Source organism: Pelodiscus sinensis, chromosome 17 (assembly GCF_049634645.1).
Source record: "Pelodiscus sinensis isolate JC-2024 chromosome 17, ASM4963464v1, whole genome shotgun sequence".
Taxonomy (NCBI): domain Eukaryota; kingdom Metazoa; phylum Chordata; order Testudines; family Trionychidae; genus Pelodiscus; species Pelodiscus sinensis.
The window spans coordinates 24,258,240-24,275,364 of record NC_134727.1 but is presented as its reverse complement, the minus strand read 5'-3'; the positions used below and the strand labels follow the sequence as shown (position 1 = coordinate 24,275,364).

The 17,125-nt window shown below is 44.1% G+C and overlaps 1 protein-coding gene across 1 annotated transcript in view; it reads left to right on the top strand.

Annotated features, from left to right (window-relative positions):
• NDFIP1 (Nedd4 family interacting protein 1) overlaps positions 1-17,125 on the top strand; it is a 46,077-nt gene that overhangs the window by 11,720 nt on the left and 17,232 nt on the right. The window contains exons 2-4 of the mRNA XM_075900316.1: positions 8,648-8,735; positions 15,456-15,586; positions 17,019-17,106. Of these exons, the coding sequence (XP_075756431.1) occupies positions 8,648-8,735; positions 15,456-15,586; positions 17,019-17,106 (307 nt within the window). The remainder of the gene's footprint in view (positions 1-8,647; positions 8,736-15,455; positions 15,587-17,018; positions 17,107-17,125) is intronic.

Below are 17,125 nucleotides of genomic sequence, written 5' to 3'. Positions count from 1 at the left end.
CCTATTAGTTCCTCCCTGTTTGTGAGCAGAAAGTCAAGCTGCGCACGGCTCCTGGTCGGATCCTTCAGCACTTGTACCAAGAAGTTGTCCGCAACATTCTCCAAAAACTTCCTGGATTGCATATGTACTGCCATATTGTTCTCCCAACAGATGTCAGGGTGATTGCAGTCCCGAACAAGAACCAGGGCCTGCAATCTGGAAGCTTCTCTCAGCTGTCCGAAGAAAGCCTCACCTACCTCATCCACCTGATTCGGTGGCCTGTAGTAGACACCAACCACAACATCACTGCTGTTGTTTGCACCTCTAAACTTAACCCATAGACTCTCAACAGGTTTTTCTCCCTCTATATACTGGAGTTCTGAGCAATCATAGTGCTCTCTTACATACAATGCAACTTCTCCTCCTTTTCTCACCTGCCTGTTCTTCCTGAACAGTCTATACCCTTCCATGACAGTGCTTCAGTCATGTAAGTCATCCCACCAGGTATCTGTTATCCCAATTAAATTATATTTCTTGGACTGGGCCAGGGCCTCCAATTCTTTCTGTTTGTTGCCCAGGCTTTTCACATTAGTTACAAACACCTCAGATAGGGCGATCAACTGGTTATCTTCTCCATTCAAATCAGGGGTCTTTCTTTCTTGCTCGTTCCTCTTTGCATTTCTTCCCGGTATCCAACTTTCTCACTCCCCTCAGGGTTTTGGTTACCGTCCCCCAACGAAGCTAGTTTAAAGCCCTCCTCACTAGGTTTGCCAGCCTGCCCATGAAGATGCTCCTTCCTCTCTTTGTTAGGCGGATCCCATCTCTTCCTAACAATCCTTGTGCCTGGAACAGAGTCCCATGGTGAAGAAACCAAAACCCTCTTTCCGACACCACCTGCGCAACCATGCATTTACTTCCTCAATTTGATAATCCCTGCCTAGTCCTTTCCCTTCAACAGGGAGGATGGACGTGAACACCACTTGCGCTCCAAATTCTTTGATCCTTCTTCCCAGCGCTACATAATCCGCAGTAACCGCTCAAGGTCATTCTTGGCTGTATCGTTAGTTCCCACGTGGAGAAACAGGAAAGGTTAACGATCCAAAGATTTGATCAGTTTGGTAAGCCTCTCAATCACATCTTGAATTCGAGCTCCCGATAAACAGCACACCTCTTGAGATTCCAGGTCCGGACAGCAGATGGATGGCTCAGTCCCTCTTAGGAGGGAGTCCCTGACCACCACCACTTGTCGTCATCTTTTAGGGCTGGTGGTTGTGGAACCCTCATCCATAGGACTACGCAGCCGATGCCTTCCAGTAGATGGTGTTCCCTTGTGGTTTCTTCCTTGTGAGGTCCCTTCCAAAGCATTCACCACCGCAGAGTCTGTGGAGAGAGCCTGAAAGCGATTACTTTCCTCTGTAGCATTGGGGGTTCCTGTGCTGGCCTTTTTCCCCTTCTAGAAGTTACATGCTGCCAGTTCGCTTCCTTGTCCTGTACTGCCCTCTCTGGCTCTTCCAACTGCTGTGCTTGCAGGATTAAAGGCTGCCTTCTATCGAGGAAGTCTTCATCCTCTCTGATCGAGCATAGGGTTGACACTTGGGCCTCCAGTCCTCTAATTATTTCTTCCAAAATGGCAACCAGCTTGCACTTAGTGCAGATGAAATTCATTCTTTCTTCCGGGAGGAAGACAAACATGGCACACGCTGAGCAGGTAACAACAGCTGACCTATCACCATCCATACCTGCTGTCCTGGAAAAAGGATTTAAAAGAAAGGCAAGAGAACCTTGCACCCTTCCCAACTCCCTCTCTAAAGTCCCTGTTAGCACTCACCTGTTCACAAGCTCCTTGGTTGCTTGCTCACTGCTTTATAAAGCCCTGGACTGCTTGAAAGTCCCTCCCCCTACCAAGGCTCAGTCAATCAGGAGAAGCTTCTACAATTCAAACTTTAATTAGAAGCCAACCGTTTCCACATGCCAGTCACAGCACACACTCTGTGAAGGGGAGGGGGAAGGAGAAGTTTAAAAAAAAAAGGCCTCACTCACAAACATAAGCTCAGCACACAGCAAGAAATCCGCAAACACAACACACACTGCAGACAGCCACTTCCCTCAAGAGTCCTGTATCTGCTTCTCCTTTACCTGGAGAACTCCCTCTCTAAACTCCCTGTTTGCCTGCTTCATCTTGTCCTGCCTGCTGACACTTGGACTAATAAAATAGTATTTTAATGAGCTGGGCATGCCCATCAAGTTAGTCTGATAGTGCTATGGGTTCTATTTATTTAATTGCTTTTTCATTCTGGGACAAGTTCCTTTTCTATAAAATATAAGTAGCTGTTATAGTATTGTGGAAGTGCTTAATGGCTGCAGGTGGGGATCACGGCGCACTTGTTGTACATGCTATCAAAATTCGTAACAAAAAGATGGTCCTTGTCTGAAGATCTTGCAACCTAACGTGTATGCTATGCTAGAAAAGATGTGCTGGTTTAGTTATAGCTATGCTGGCAAACTCCTCCTACTGTATATAGTGCTCTTTTGCCAGTATGCCGATGTCTACACTAAGACTTTTGCTGGCATAAAAATGTTACTAACATTCAGACTTCTCCTGACAGTTCTATACAGGCAAAAGTGGTAAGCCTTACTGAACTGGGTTTGTACCTTGTACCTATGTTACAAGAGTGTAGCGAAGTGTTATTAATTAGTGTCAGACTGTCTCAGTACTTATTTGCACGCACACACATTTGTCTTTTGGGGGGGAGGGATAGCTCAGTGCTTTGAGCATTGGCCTGCTAAACCCAGGGTTGTGAGTTCAATCCTTGAGGGGGCCATTTAGGGATTGGGGCAAATCTGTCAGGGATGGTACTTGGTCCTGCTGTGAGGGCAGGGAACTGGACTCGATGACCTTTCTAGGTCCCTTCCAGTTCTATGAGACGGTATATCTCCAAATACCCAGTGTGCAGGAGCAGCTCGAGGAGAGCTGCTGGCAACTGGCATCCTAGGCGGAATGCACAATCAGTGCCCCTGCCTCTGTAGCCCTCAATGGCATGACATCATCATTGGGTGCCGTGTTAAATGCAGTGCCCTATGCAATTGCCAAGGTTGTCTATATCCACAGGCCACCCCTGCAAGTGTGTTCTTGCAAACTGAATATTTATGAGTGCACGTGCCAGTTAGGTGACTTGTCCCTGATTATAAAATGATTGGAAATATATGAGATTGTATTGTTACAGTAGCATTTGCTGCTATTGTGTTAATTTGCTTATGCTGTGGGAGGGTAATAGAGTTGCAGCTGTTAGGAAAGGTATCTGTGCTCTAGCCTCGCTCATCTGACTTTCTTGCCTTAGTACATCCTGTGGAGGAATAGCATTACTTACCAGCAGTGTACTGTCAGCCCATAGCAGAAAAATAATGAGAAGTTGGAATGTTTGTGGGTTCAAATTCTTCTTGGAGAAGTGTTTGTAAACTTAATATATTTTCAATTGTTCCCCCTTGGGGCCAGGAACAGTTGGGGGTGGGAGAGATGTTCTTTATTTTTAATACTAGAAGATGTACCCAGCATTGCTAGGGTCCTTGTGAGGGCTCAGGACAGAGGGGCTGCAGGAGTCAGGGCAGGGAGCTAGGAAGTATGGAGGGGCTGATGACAGGGGACTCAGGCCTGTGGGTTCAGGGCAGGGAGGTATGGGAGGGGCTCACTGGCAAGAGCAGCGCTGCTTTCACGATGGCAGCTTCTTGGAGTGCCTGGAGTTGCCTGGTCCCGACCAGTGGCTCCTCCTGGGGGTGGACCTATGTGTCCTGGCCTCAGTGGTGCTCTTCCTGGGGGAGTGGGGCTGAGTGGCCTGGGCCCACTCCCTCCCCCCAGCTGGCAATTCCTTGGTGCATGGCGCTCTCCCCCGGCAGCAGCTTCTTGGGGAGGGAGCCTTTATGGCCTGGCCCCCTGGCTTGGTTCCTTGTAGGGGGCTGGGGTTGGGGCTGTGTGGCTAACTCCCCCTAGCTGGCAATTTCTTGAGGGGGCGGAACTGCACAGCTCATCACCCCACACTGGCATCACCTTGTGGGGGTGGGAGGGTGTCCCAGGGCTGTGCTGGCCAGTGGGGCTCTCCTTCCCACCCTTTCCGGTGCTGCAGCTGAGGGCCAGGGAGAGAGGAGCTTAACGCAGGGGGGCCATTTACCTGGGCGGGTGGCCGGCAACATGGAGAGCTTCTTTCTGGTGCAGCTGCCCCCCTGTGATCATTCTGCAGTATAACTATCCCTCTCTTTTGGAATGGAAAACAATCCCATTTCAGGCACGTTCCATTTTCTGGCACAACCAAACCTTTACCTTGCTTTAAGGTAGGATAAGAGGAAAGTGCATTCCACATTTGGTGATCCTAGCTTTTACTGTTTAGAAGGAGTTCTTGAACAAATGGACTCACGGACAGATCAGATTTTGGACCTTGACTAATTCCTCCCCTTAAGGGAAGTGGTTCAACCTGGTATCAGGTCCTAGAGTTTTTATGGTCTATGTGACAACTTTAAGTTGACCTAAGTTATGTTAGTTCAAGTACGTGAATAATGTAACTGAAGGTTAGGTTGAGTTCTACGGTGACTACACAGTGCTATGTTGATGGGAGACACTCTTCTGCCGACTTAACTGCACACATACATTACACTTGAACCTATTTAATCCGACAACTGTGGGGAAACAAAGTATGTCAAATTAAAGATTTTGCCAGGGAGGCATTGCAGGTCTGGGCATGAGGAGCATGGGTATAGAGTGCTTACCTAGCACCCCACTCTCAGGGATACAGGTTGCTCCATGCCCGCTGCTGCTCCCAGGCACCACCCCTGCAGCTATGGGAGCTGAGGGGAAAACCTCAGGGGAAGTGTGATGTTACGCCGCCATTCCCACAGCTGGGGGTAGAGGGGAGCAGCAGCATGCCGAGGCACTTCCTCTTCTGTACTACAGGTGTTCCCACGCTAGGGACACCTGGGCTGTGTCTGGACTGCATCCCTTTTCCATAAAAGTGATGCAAATAAGACACATCGCAATTGCAAATGAAGCGGGGATTTAAATCCCCCCCAGCTTCATTTGCATAAACATGGCTGCCGCTTTTTTCCAGCTCGGAGCTTTGCCGGAAAAAAGCGCCAGTCTAGACGGGGATCTTTTGGAAAATAAAGCCTTTTCTGAAAGATCCCTTATTCCCTTTTTTAAGAGGAATAAGGGATCTTTCGGAAAAGGCTTTATTTTCCGAAAGATCCCCGTCTAGACTGGCGCTTTTTTCCGGCAAAGCTCCGAGCCGGAAAAAAGCGGCAGCCATGTTTATGCAAATGAAGTAGGGGGGATTTACATCCCCGCTTCATTTGCAATTGCGATGTGTCTAATTTGCATCCCTTTTATGGAAAAGGGATGCAGTCTAGACACAGCCCTGGAGTACGGAGATTCAAATATACAGTGAAACCTTTGTTATCCGGCTCTCTGTTAACCGGAAAACTTTAACCGGCATTGCCCCCAGTCACAATAATGTCACATATTCAGGTGCCCAGGCCTGGCTTGGTTTACCATGATTGGCTTAATTTTTTATTTAAGAAATACTAATAATCTTTAACTCAAAATAGAAATGTGAGACCTACTGCCTCACACTACAAAACTACCAATATTAAAAACTTGAGTTTATTATTATTGTCAATTGGTTTTTCCTAGGTTGATGGGACCCTCCGATAACCAGAATTTTTAGATAATCAAAATGCCCTAATCGCCGAGCATGCTGGATAACACAGGTTTTACAGTACTTGAATATGTGGTCCTTAAAGTTTTTGGAGTTGATTTTCAGAAGCAGAATGGATGCAGCTTGCCCTTCAGCTGTTTATTGTGTGTACAACAAAAAATGCATACTGATCACAAGAGACAGACCGAACTCATGTAAAAAAAGACCTTCATTTAAAGGAACAAAAGGCAGGACTATGCAGCACCTTAAAGACTAACAAGATGGTTTATTAGGTGATGAGCTTTGTGGGCCCACAAAAGCTCATCACCTAATAAACCATCTTGTTAGTCTTTAAAGTGCTGCATAGTCCTGCCTTTTGTTTCAGCTAGACCAGACTAACACGGCTGCATCTCTATTACTCTTCATTTAAAGGAGTGACCTGAACTTCCTCAGTTTGGACTTCCCCTGCATACAAATAAAGTAGAAACCCAACCCTAAAAGTAGTAGAGCGGCTACTTCTGCAGGTTGAGGAAGAAGAGAGCGAATTTTGTTTTTAAATACTTGGTAGGCATTTAGAGACTATAGTGAAAAGAGATCATGACTGTCTCAGTAGAGAAAAGGAAGAAAAATGTCTCTGATGTCTTCAAAGATATTCACATTATTATGAATGAAGGGTAGTCAAGGAAGATATTAAGAAAGGAACTTCCTTTTGTAGTGCTACTGTCACTTAGATTTGAAAAATCATACTGATCTATCTCTCCAGATGTTGGAAAGTGGTTCAGTCCCAAGAAATCTATTTGCTATGCAAATGAGAGTGTTTTGTTGATCCAGTGATGTGCAATAGAAAGAATAAAGTACGTAGGTGATAGCTAATGTATTCTGCTTTGGACATGCCTAACCCAGTATTGTCAGCTTTTATAGCCAAATAATGTTTGCAAATGCTACAAAATACAAGCCACATACAGTATATATGAAAAGCTGTATGCCTGTTTATACTGCATGTGTATATATTAATCCAAAACAGAATGCACACTTACAAATCTCACCACTGTTTCTTCCTTATCCACTGGGCTGAGGCTATGTCTACTCTGGGAAGATTTAACGACAGAAGTACTGTCGACATTAGGGATGTGTTAAAATTAGTTTATTTTTGTAAAAATGTAACCGCTGAAAGTTTACATCGGGGGAGGAGAGGTGGGAACCAGTGCTTACTGGGAGCTGGCTTTTAGCCAGCTCCCCGAATGTATCCGCTCTGGCCTGCCCCCTACTTCCACTGTATCAGAGGCAGCAGCGCAGTGGGGGGGCAATGGGGAGCTGCGTGTAACTGTGTACCTGGATACACGGTCACATCCCGTGTCAACATATAAAAAGTGAAACTGTCAAACCAATTTTTGTCTCCCATTTTTGACATTTCAGGGCCACATTGCTAGCATCCTGTCGACAGAGCAAAACAATGTGGGTAAGCATCCCACAGTTGCAGTGCTGTGGGAAGGCATAGCTGATCCCTACTCTTCTTGGGATTCTCTCGTAGCTCTGTGAACTCTTCGTGCTAAGGAATGTCAAAGCAGCACAGCCATCTCTTCAGCACTCCCCCTGCAGCAGCAGTCTGCCTGCTGCGAGCACTCCAATGATTTGTTCTTTAATTTCCAAATGGAGTAGCTCACTCAGTTGTCAAATACTTCCCGGAGCTTTGAAAGGGGATAGATGCATGCCTGTAGAGCAGCAGAGATCACAAAATACTGAGCACAACCATCAGGGCAGGCATTGTAAAATACTACAAAGCTAGTTCTTTTGACAAAACAAAGAGCAGAGTCCACATTGGCTCTTCGTCAACAATAAAAGGAGGGGAAAAGACAAACGTCTCTCATGCGGGTGGAATTTTTTTTGTCGCCAAACCGGATATTTTTCCTGAAAAAAGTTGCATTGCAGTGTATACAATCTCAGTTTTGACATCAAAAGGCAATTTTAGGTGACATAGTGTGCCAGTGTAGACAAGACCTGACTGATAAACAGTTTATTTTGCATAACTCAGCTGAGCTCAAGTTTTCTTAGCAAAGCCACAGATGGTAATGTAGATTTTGACTGTCTCCTACCATTTCCTCTTCTTTTAAAAGAAAACAAGTACAGTTTGGTCTTCTCACAATTAGTATGATCCAATAGATTTTGAGGTGGAAAGTTACAACAATAAATTAGGGAAGTAATGGTTACTAGGTGATGCTTACTAGGTACAGTTAACCAATGGGGCCTGGAGCAACTCCTCCCACCCGGCACAGGCAGAAGGCTGCTTCAGTGTGGTGCGGTCCACCATGAACAGGGGGTGCTGCTGCCTGGCCAGAGCAGCCTCTGTATGCGGTGAGCCTGGCCCAGCTGGAGCAGTGCTTTGTGGGAGGGGGTGCTCTAGCCAAGCCAGAGCAGCTTCCGCTGGCAGCGGGTCCAACCCATTGCGCCTTGGGTAGGGGTGCTGCAACTTGGCTGGAGCTGCCAAAGCAGCCCCCATCCATGGTGGGTCTGGTCTGGCTGGAGCAGCCCCCTCCCGTGATGGACATGCCAGCCACGACCACCCACTTTAAGTGATTAACCAGTTAAACAACGGTTCACTGGTTAACTGATTAAACAGGATTTTATATCTCTACAGTAAATACACATGGTTGCTCTAGCAGTCTGCAACCTTAAATGTAGAAATATGAATTAACTTACAGACTTATCACAACTGGCAATTGATTAACATCTATAAATAGGCTACTTGAGCTACCTCTTGGAGTGACATGTGACGAGTGTTTGACAGTGGACTGCATTGCTGTTCAACAGCTTAAAACAAGAAGAGACGGTATGTACCTGAAACTGCAGGGGTAATTTGGATAGACAAAATATAACTAACCCCATTGGATTTTGACCAGGACACCATGACTGTAAATCTCAGAGTTATGAGGGAATCCATTTTATTTGTCTGTGTTCTTCAGCCCTATTAAAATGTAAATAATTCTGTTCAGTTGCAGAATGAGGAGGAGCCTGGAGAGACTGAACACACTGTGAATGATGCCCCTCCACCTTACAGTAGCATTTCTGGGGAAAATGCAGGTAAACTGATCAGCAAGGAAATACATGTTATTGTTTTCTCTTGGTTTTCTTAATTGTTTCTTTTACTATAATATGTGCCCTGCTGTCTGGCATTGCAGCCTCTGTTAAGACTGGGAAAGATGGGACCTGATCCAAAGAGATCATGGTTATTTGTGGCTTGAAAGAAAATATGCTTTGGTGGCAATCACCTGATGTCCTCTCCATAAAATGGTGCTCAAGTTACACAGCTTTTAGCATACAGAAGAAGGTGAAAGTGGTAGTGCAGTGAAAATTTGTGGTCTGTCTCTAATGGTCTAGTCTTTTACTTTTTCCAGCAAGGTATCTTTATTGATGTCTTTTACTGTCCTTTTTCAGGGCTTCTTTCTTGGTCATGATACTGAATTTTTTCCTGTATATACAAATGCTTTTATGATACTGTAGTTTAATAATGTTTGAATGTATTACAATATTTTAAATACCCACCATCTGCAAGTATAGAAAAGAAAGTGGCTGGAACTGAAAGCTTGAAAGAGAGCTCGACTCAGATGTAACATGACAGTTTTCTTACTCTCTGCTAATTAGAGCAGAAATCCAGTAGAAATAGACATAAGGGGCTACGCTTATTTTCTTCAGTAGCTTATCCTGCATGTGTTCTGTGGCATCAGAACTCACAACAGATAAAACAAACATCAGTTTAAAATGAAGATATCACAAAAGTAAGAAGAAATGCCTTTGTTCAGAGCCACTTGATAAAACGTTGTTCCAAAACATGAGCCTTGCATTTCTGTTCTAACAAATTCAAGCTTTTGGTGCTTGCTCCAGGGAGTAATTTCCACAGCCAGAGATTTGCCTCTGAGAATTCCGTTTTCTCCAGTTCTTGAGTTCACATCTAGGACTTGGTCAAAGCCAGTTGATGTCTGGTGTCATACCTGGGTATAGGTATAAAGGCATTCTCTAAGGTATCCAAATCCCAAACCAAGAGGACTGAGGGGACATAACAATTTCAGTACATAAAAGGTTATAATAAGGAGGGAGAAAAATTATTCCCCATAACCTCTGAGCATAGGATAAGAAGCAGTGGATTTAAATTTCCTCAAGGGCTGTGTGATGGCTTGGAACCCTTTGAAAACAACTGAGGTGCTGAGATACCACTGAGCCTGCCTTCTCTGTCAGCCTGAGCACCATTTTTACCTAGCTCTCAAGCTTTCTCCAACGAAGTACACAAGCCAGGCCACAACCAGCTGCTGATACAGTCCATTGTTCTGGCTCATGGGCCATCATCTCTGTCTGGATTTTTCATTGTAGTCCCTGAAGTGTCAGCAGTGGGACTAACCCAAAACTGCAAATATGAAATACAGATGCACAGGTCAATATTCTTAACTTCAAATACAAAAATTAAACATGCATACGAATGAGAGAAATCCTATTCAGTAAATCACAAACTTTCGAATGATCTCTTACATGAGCCATCTTGCATAAAACCTCTTAGGGTATGTCGACACTACCCCCCTAGTTCAAACTGGGGGGGGGGGGGTAATGTAGTCATACGGAGTTGCAAATGAAGCCCGGGATTTGAATTTCCCAGGCTTCATTTGCATAAAGCTGGCCGGCACCATTTTTAAATGCCAGCTAGTTCGGATTGCGTGCCGCGCGGCTACACGCGGTACGAACTAGCTAGTTCGGATTAGACTTCCTAATCCGAACTAGCTGTACGCCTCGAGGAAGCCTAATCCAAACTAGCTAGTTCGTGCTGCGTGTAGCCGTGCGGCACGCAGTCCAAACTAGCCGGCATTTAAAAATGGCGCTGGCCGGCTTTATGCAAATGAAGCCCGGGAAATTCAAATCCTGGGCTTCATTTGCAACTCCGTATGACTACATTACCCCCCCAGTTCGAACTAGGGGAGTAGTGTAGACATACCCTTAGTTACATCCTATTCATATCATAAGCATATTTTCATAAAGTGTATAGAATGCCACATCTGAGGCAGTTTAGATAGGACATTAGAAAAAAATGTTCCTGTCGGGATGGTTAAACATTGGAATAAATTGCATAGCGAGGTTTTATCCTGCTCTTAAAAATCTCCAATGATGGAGATTCCGCAAACACCAGTCAGTTAGATAATACTTAGACCTGCAATGAGCGCAGGTAACTGGATTAGATGACCGTTCAAATTCCCTTCCAATTCTGTGATTCTTTGATTTATAATTTTCTAGATTATAATCAGCACCTTGAATTGGTACCTGGAAATGGATGTGTATGCAGCACAGATGTAATATGCATACACCAAAACTACATATTCTGTACTATGTGAAGGTTTGGAGTGGCATTCACTGTGCCATTCTCATTATAGAGATGATTATGATCATGGCCATGATCTCTTGGTAAAAAGGGGAACAGAAAGTGGTTAAACCTACTAAGAAGAGTGTCCACGAGGAACAATCTTTTCTGCATGATCACAGTGGAATTGAAAGCCAATACTTTTCCAAGGAACTGTCACATTAATGCTGGTCATACTTTAGATCTGGATTTCCTCCACCCATATTTTATTAATAAAAAGTCAGTCACATTTGAGAATCAGGCACATCAGATGCATAAAAGCAGCATATGGAAACCAAGAGGAGGGGAAAAAAGGAGTAGACTGTACTGGAAAGAAATGATAGTCCCATCTAGGAATGTTAATGAGTAGTCAACTAGATCAGTGGTGCGCAACCCGTGGGTCGTGACCCCCTTGGCTGTCGTGGCTGTGTTCCTGGGGGGGGCGGGGTCACAGCACTTTGATCTGGGCCAGCTGGTATTTTCCTTTCTAGGCTCGGTGCCTGATGTACACGAGGCAGGGGTGGGGGGAGTGGCAGGGGAGCAGACTGGCGCTTTAAATGGGCCGCAACAAAATGTTCCCAGGTTCTTTTCTTTTTCCTTTTTTCTTTTTCTTTTCTACAAAAATTTTGAGCACTACTGTACTAGACAATTAATGAATAAGCCTAAGTTTATCAGTTAATCTAGTCAACTGCTCACATCTTCCCCCCGCCCTCCCCCCCCGGTGGCTCTGTATCAGAGGCAGCAAATGTGGGGGAGCGGGAGCCGGTGCTGTGGGAAGCCATCTTAAAAGTCGGTTTCCACCCAATACCGGCTCCGCAGAGCTGCTTGCCCCCCCCTCCCCCCGCTATGCACTGCTGCCTCTATCAGAAGCAGTAGTGTGGAGAGCAGGGGAGATTGCAGCGAAGCAGCTTCTGCCCGTGACGGGACCTGGCTTGCTGCGGGCAGAGGTTGCTTTGCAGCAGTAACCCCTGTTGGTGTGGGACCCGAGCTCTTCACGGACAGAGGCAGCTCTGCATCCCAGGGAGTAGTCTCTGTCCTCAGCAAGCCTCCCATCTCCCCCCCTCCCCCGAAGCTTCTGTCTGCGAGGGGCTTGGACCCTCTCCCCCCCCCCCCCCAGACAGGGTCTGCTGCCTCAGTATGAGGCAGGCAGTCTGCATGAGGAGTTGGTTTTTAAACTGGCTCCCCTCATGAGCCGGCTTCTGCCCAGCACTACGCACTGCTGCCTCTATCAGAGGCAGCAGTGCAGAGTGATGGGTGACTCCCTTGGAGTGGGGCCAGGAGTGCACTAGCTGCCAGCCTCACCCCGGGGACTATAAAATAGTCGACTAACCACTAAGAATTCATGTGGTTAGTTGACTATTCTATTATACTATTCTATTACTAACATCCCTAGTCCTATCCTTGTGGTAACTTCCCATCCCTGTCCCAGTTTATACTGTTCAAAGGAGTAAATAGCCATTTAAAAATAGCTAAGTTAAGGGAGGCTATCTGGATGCTGTGGAGGTCAACTCCACACTGCCCTGAACAAATATGGTAACAGAGGTCTTTGTGGAAACTAAAATGTCAGACAGAGTGATTCTAAAAACTTAGATATTGTTGTAGTGAAATTTGTTGTACGGTCTTATCACAATCCATTTCAAATGTTGCATTTTTTGGGGATAAAAGCTCTGTATTAGACTTACCTTGATTGTCTAATCCAAAAAATTTAGCTATCAGAGGCCTGCCATTTTACAACCTGTAGAAGTCTGGCATAAAAAGGGTGCTCTTCAGTTTGCCTTTTTGTACAGAAACTGTTACTTTGAAGAGAGGAACATCCAGGGTCACTGATTTTGGAAACTGGCTAAGAGCCGTTTCTCTGGCCCAGATCCTGAAAAGGTATCAGGCTCTTAACTTCCATGAAAATCACTGGCAGTGAGAAGCCTAAATACCTCTGAAGACCTTTGCCTCCTGGAGTAGAGGGTTTAGAATTCAATCCTGTCTTGCTACTTAATGTGGGCTATAAGTGAGCCTTGCCCTTTTCGGATCTCTCACACACATGGTCTGGGGTGTCCATGTTGATTGTGCCATGTCACCACATTCAAAAGGCACAGCATAGTTTTATCTTGTGGTTCTCTGTGTAACCAAGAACATAGCTGTGTAAAGTACACACACACAACCCTAGAAATCTTTTTTTTTTTTTTAAATCTACATAAGAAATCTGTAAAAATATGCTGCCCTCAGGGCTTTACTGATAAATCTTCCCCTGCCTGTTCTAATTCATCAACAGGTCAGAAAGACAGGCATTCAGAACCAGTATGTTTGACTTAGTCCCACTCTTCCCGCTTATTTTTCACTTGAAAGGAAAGTGGGGTCTTTTTCAGACAGACTGGCCACCTTTAGCTAAAGGCCCTCTGGAGATTCTTCTTTGACTCATCAAAACCATTTGAAATTTGAAAATACAACCATTTCTCTGTCTCTTACTGAAGTCAGAGGAGGCTCAGCATGTATTCCTGTGTCTGTGGCTCTAGACTGGGAGGGTGCCTTTGTGTACCTACTTTGCAGGGTTTTGTTCATAATTACTATCTGCTATGGAGCTCCTATGTTTCAGTCCTTAAAAAGCTCAAGAATCAGGTACGTCTACACAGCAATGTTATTTCGAAATAACTTAGTCCGCGTCTACACAGCAGGCAGTTATTTCAAAATAATGTTGAAATACTGTCAAGCTGGAGGACTTCTTATTCCGACTCCTGTAACTCTCATGGTACAGTAGACTTCCGATAATCCAGAACATAAGAACGGCCGTACTGGGTCAGACCAAAGGTCCATCTAGCCCAGTATCCTGTCTGCCGACAGTGGCCAGCACCAGGTGCCCCAGAGAGGGTGGACCGAAGACAATTATCAAGCGATTTGTCTCCTACCATCCCGATCCAGCCTCTGACATACAGAGGCCAAGGACACCATTTTATCCCCTGGCTAATAGCCTTTTATGGACTTAACCTCCATGAAATTATCTAGCTTCTCTTTAAACTCTATTATAGTCCTAGCCTTCACAGCCTCCTCTGGCAAGGAGTTCCACAGCTTGACTACATGCTGTGTGAAGAAGAACTTTCTTTTATTAATTTTAAACCTGCTCCCCATTAATTTCATTTGGTGTCCAAATTTCATATGGGACCTAGGTGGTGCCGGATTATCAGATATGCCGGACTATCAGGAGGTACTATAAGATGGTTTATTTTTATATATATATATATATATATATATATATATATATATATCTACTGTATACATTATATAATGTATATAAAGTGTATTTAACTCTTTTTATTGTACATACTGTATACAGTATACTGTAATGTTTTAGGTTTTTTAAGCCTTTTTTACCCTTTTTGCTCAGTTCAGCTGCTGCCGCTGTTACCTTGTGACTCATTTTTTGCTGAAGCTCACTCACTAGGCTCTTGCCATTTTGATGCCGGACTATCAGGAGTGCCGGACTATTGGAGGCCGGACTATTGGAGTTTTACTGTACGAGGAGTAAGGGAAGTCAGAGGAAGAGTGCTCTGTTTTGAATAAATGCTGTGTAGCTTCTCCCTATTTCAAAATAAGCAACGCAGTTGACGTAGCTCAATTTGCGTAGAGTATTTCAAGTTAAGCCCTGCTCTGTAGACGCATCCTGTATCCTAATGTGAATATGTTTCTAATAAGGTTTCAGCATTCCATGCTTTTCCTTGTCTAGGTCAAGATCGATCCAGGGAGGCTAATGAGGGCGACCAAAATTGCAAATCAAGCCTGGGATTTAAATACCCCGCACTTGATTTGCATGTTCCCGGCCGGTCGCCATTTTAGGAATTGACTAGCCCGAAGTAACTGCCTGCGTCTACACACGGTAGTGAAACAGGATTCCGATTTAAAGCCCCTAAATCGAATTAGTTGGCAAACCTCATTGCAGGAGGAATACCAGCTAATTCGATTTAGGGGCTTTAAATCGGAATCCTGTTTCACTGCCGCGTGTAGACACAGGCAGTTACTTCGGGCTAGTCGATTTCTAAAATGGCGACCAGCCGGGAACATGCAAATCAAGCGCGGGATATTTAAATCCCAGGCTTGATTTGTAATTTCGGTCGCCCTCCTTAGCCTCCCTAGATTGATCTAGGGGACTAGTGTAGATGTACCCATACTAATTTATTTAAGGTGTATTTGATTCCCCTTCCAAAAATATGTTAGTATCCTACTTTAGGTGTCAAATGTGCTTTAATGTTTTCTATATTATGGCATAATAGCAGTTAAATACACATGGGTTTATATTAGTCTTTCACCAAAATATACATGGTAATTTTAAAATCATGATCTTGTTCATACTTTGTTTTCTTTGCTGGTTATAGAGCTATTTATACCTGGAGTCAGAGGCATTTTACATCCTATAATTCATTTAAACTCTCTCTCTGCAGCATATTTTGACTACAAGGATGAGTCAGGGTTTCCCAAGCCCCCTTCTTATAACGTGGCCACAACACTGCCTAGTTACGATGAAGCGGAGAGAAGTAAGGCTGAAGCTACTATTCCCTTGGTTCCTGGAAGAGTAAGTTCATTTTGTGTGCTCAGTGTCCCTAAAGGTCCTTTTTTAGAATGTGTACATCTGAATTAAGCTGAATACTTTGTTAATCAAAATCTTGGTTTATTTTTTTTCTCCTTGTTTTTTTTCTCAGTTTACTACCAGTTTGTTGGGAAAACTTTTTGTTTGGTCAACTGGCATGATGTAACACTAGTGCATGTAGTACCGATTAATTTGACACACTGATATAGACTAAGTGTATCCTTACTATTTATCTTATGACTTACTAATTTGTACTTACAAAGCACCTTCCATCAGAAGATCTTAAAGCAACCATTTTTTGAATGTGTTCCTGTAGTTTAGACACTTTCATTGTTATGAATTTGAAGTTGGCAAAACTTCAGAGGTCAGGACTCATTTCATATCTTCGTCAAACCATATCCTACCCAACGATCAAAATATGACAGCCTACTTTTCAAGATTTGTCCTTAATTTGATTTCTTTCCTATGTTGTTAGGTAACTTGGCTTTTTTCACAGTTACTGCTTTTTGAACTGGCTTTTCTGGTCTCTGAATATTTATTATTCTCTGTCAGGCTATTTTTTTTTCTCGTCCTCCATTGCTGTCTGCCCTCCTCCTTCATACTTTTTGACTGCAGCTACCATTTGGTAGTAGCTAATGCTGGTAGCCCTTCTCTGATAAGAGCCTGAGTCCCACTGAGACAGCATACAATGTTGCAATGTTGTCCCAGGCTGTGTCTAGCCTACACTTCCATTTTCTGTTTTTTATTTTTATTTTTTTTTTAGAGAGGCTTTTCTTAAATTTGTCCCTTCTACACTGGGCCAAATTTCGAAAAAAAACCTTCTCTTTCAGAAGAGCCCTTCTTCCTTGTAAAACGAGGTTTACAGGGCTTTCGAAAGAGCGCGTCTGCTTTTCCGAACATTTTTTTGGAAGAGCAAATGTGTTCCATGGACCCAGCGGAGGTATACTGGAAAACCTCTGTAGGATAGACTTGGCCCCAGTGAGGGAAAATGTTAGAGAAAGACAGGAAGGTAAATTGTATGGTAGGTATTGGAAGTATCCTTATGCTATGACTGATAATGAGGTGTAAAAGAGGAAATCTCCGCTCACAAGTCAGGATTTCATGTCTTAAGTTATCTTTAGCAATTGTTCAGATAGAAAGCTTTCTAGCTGAACAATTGCTAAAGATAACTTAGGACATGAAATACTCACTCTTGTTGTCCTTAGGACATGAAATACTTATTGTTTTTGTCCTTAAGGAACTTTTTCTTGAATGTAAAAATATTTCGTACCTTTTCAAAGTGGGCTTTGAAATCTCTGAATATTGATAGCCCTTTCCTATAAAATCCTGTGTAAGCTCATAGCCTCAGGCTTTCTGTATGACTTTGATTGCATTAAACCTGACCTTTCTCCGTTCTCCTTTCTCACTTCAATTTTAGGAGGATGACTTTGTGTCACGGGATGATTTTGATGATACTGACCAGCTGAGGATAGGAAATGATGGCATCTTCATGCTAACTTTCTTCAGTAAGTACAGAATAGAACC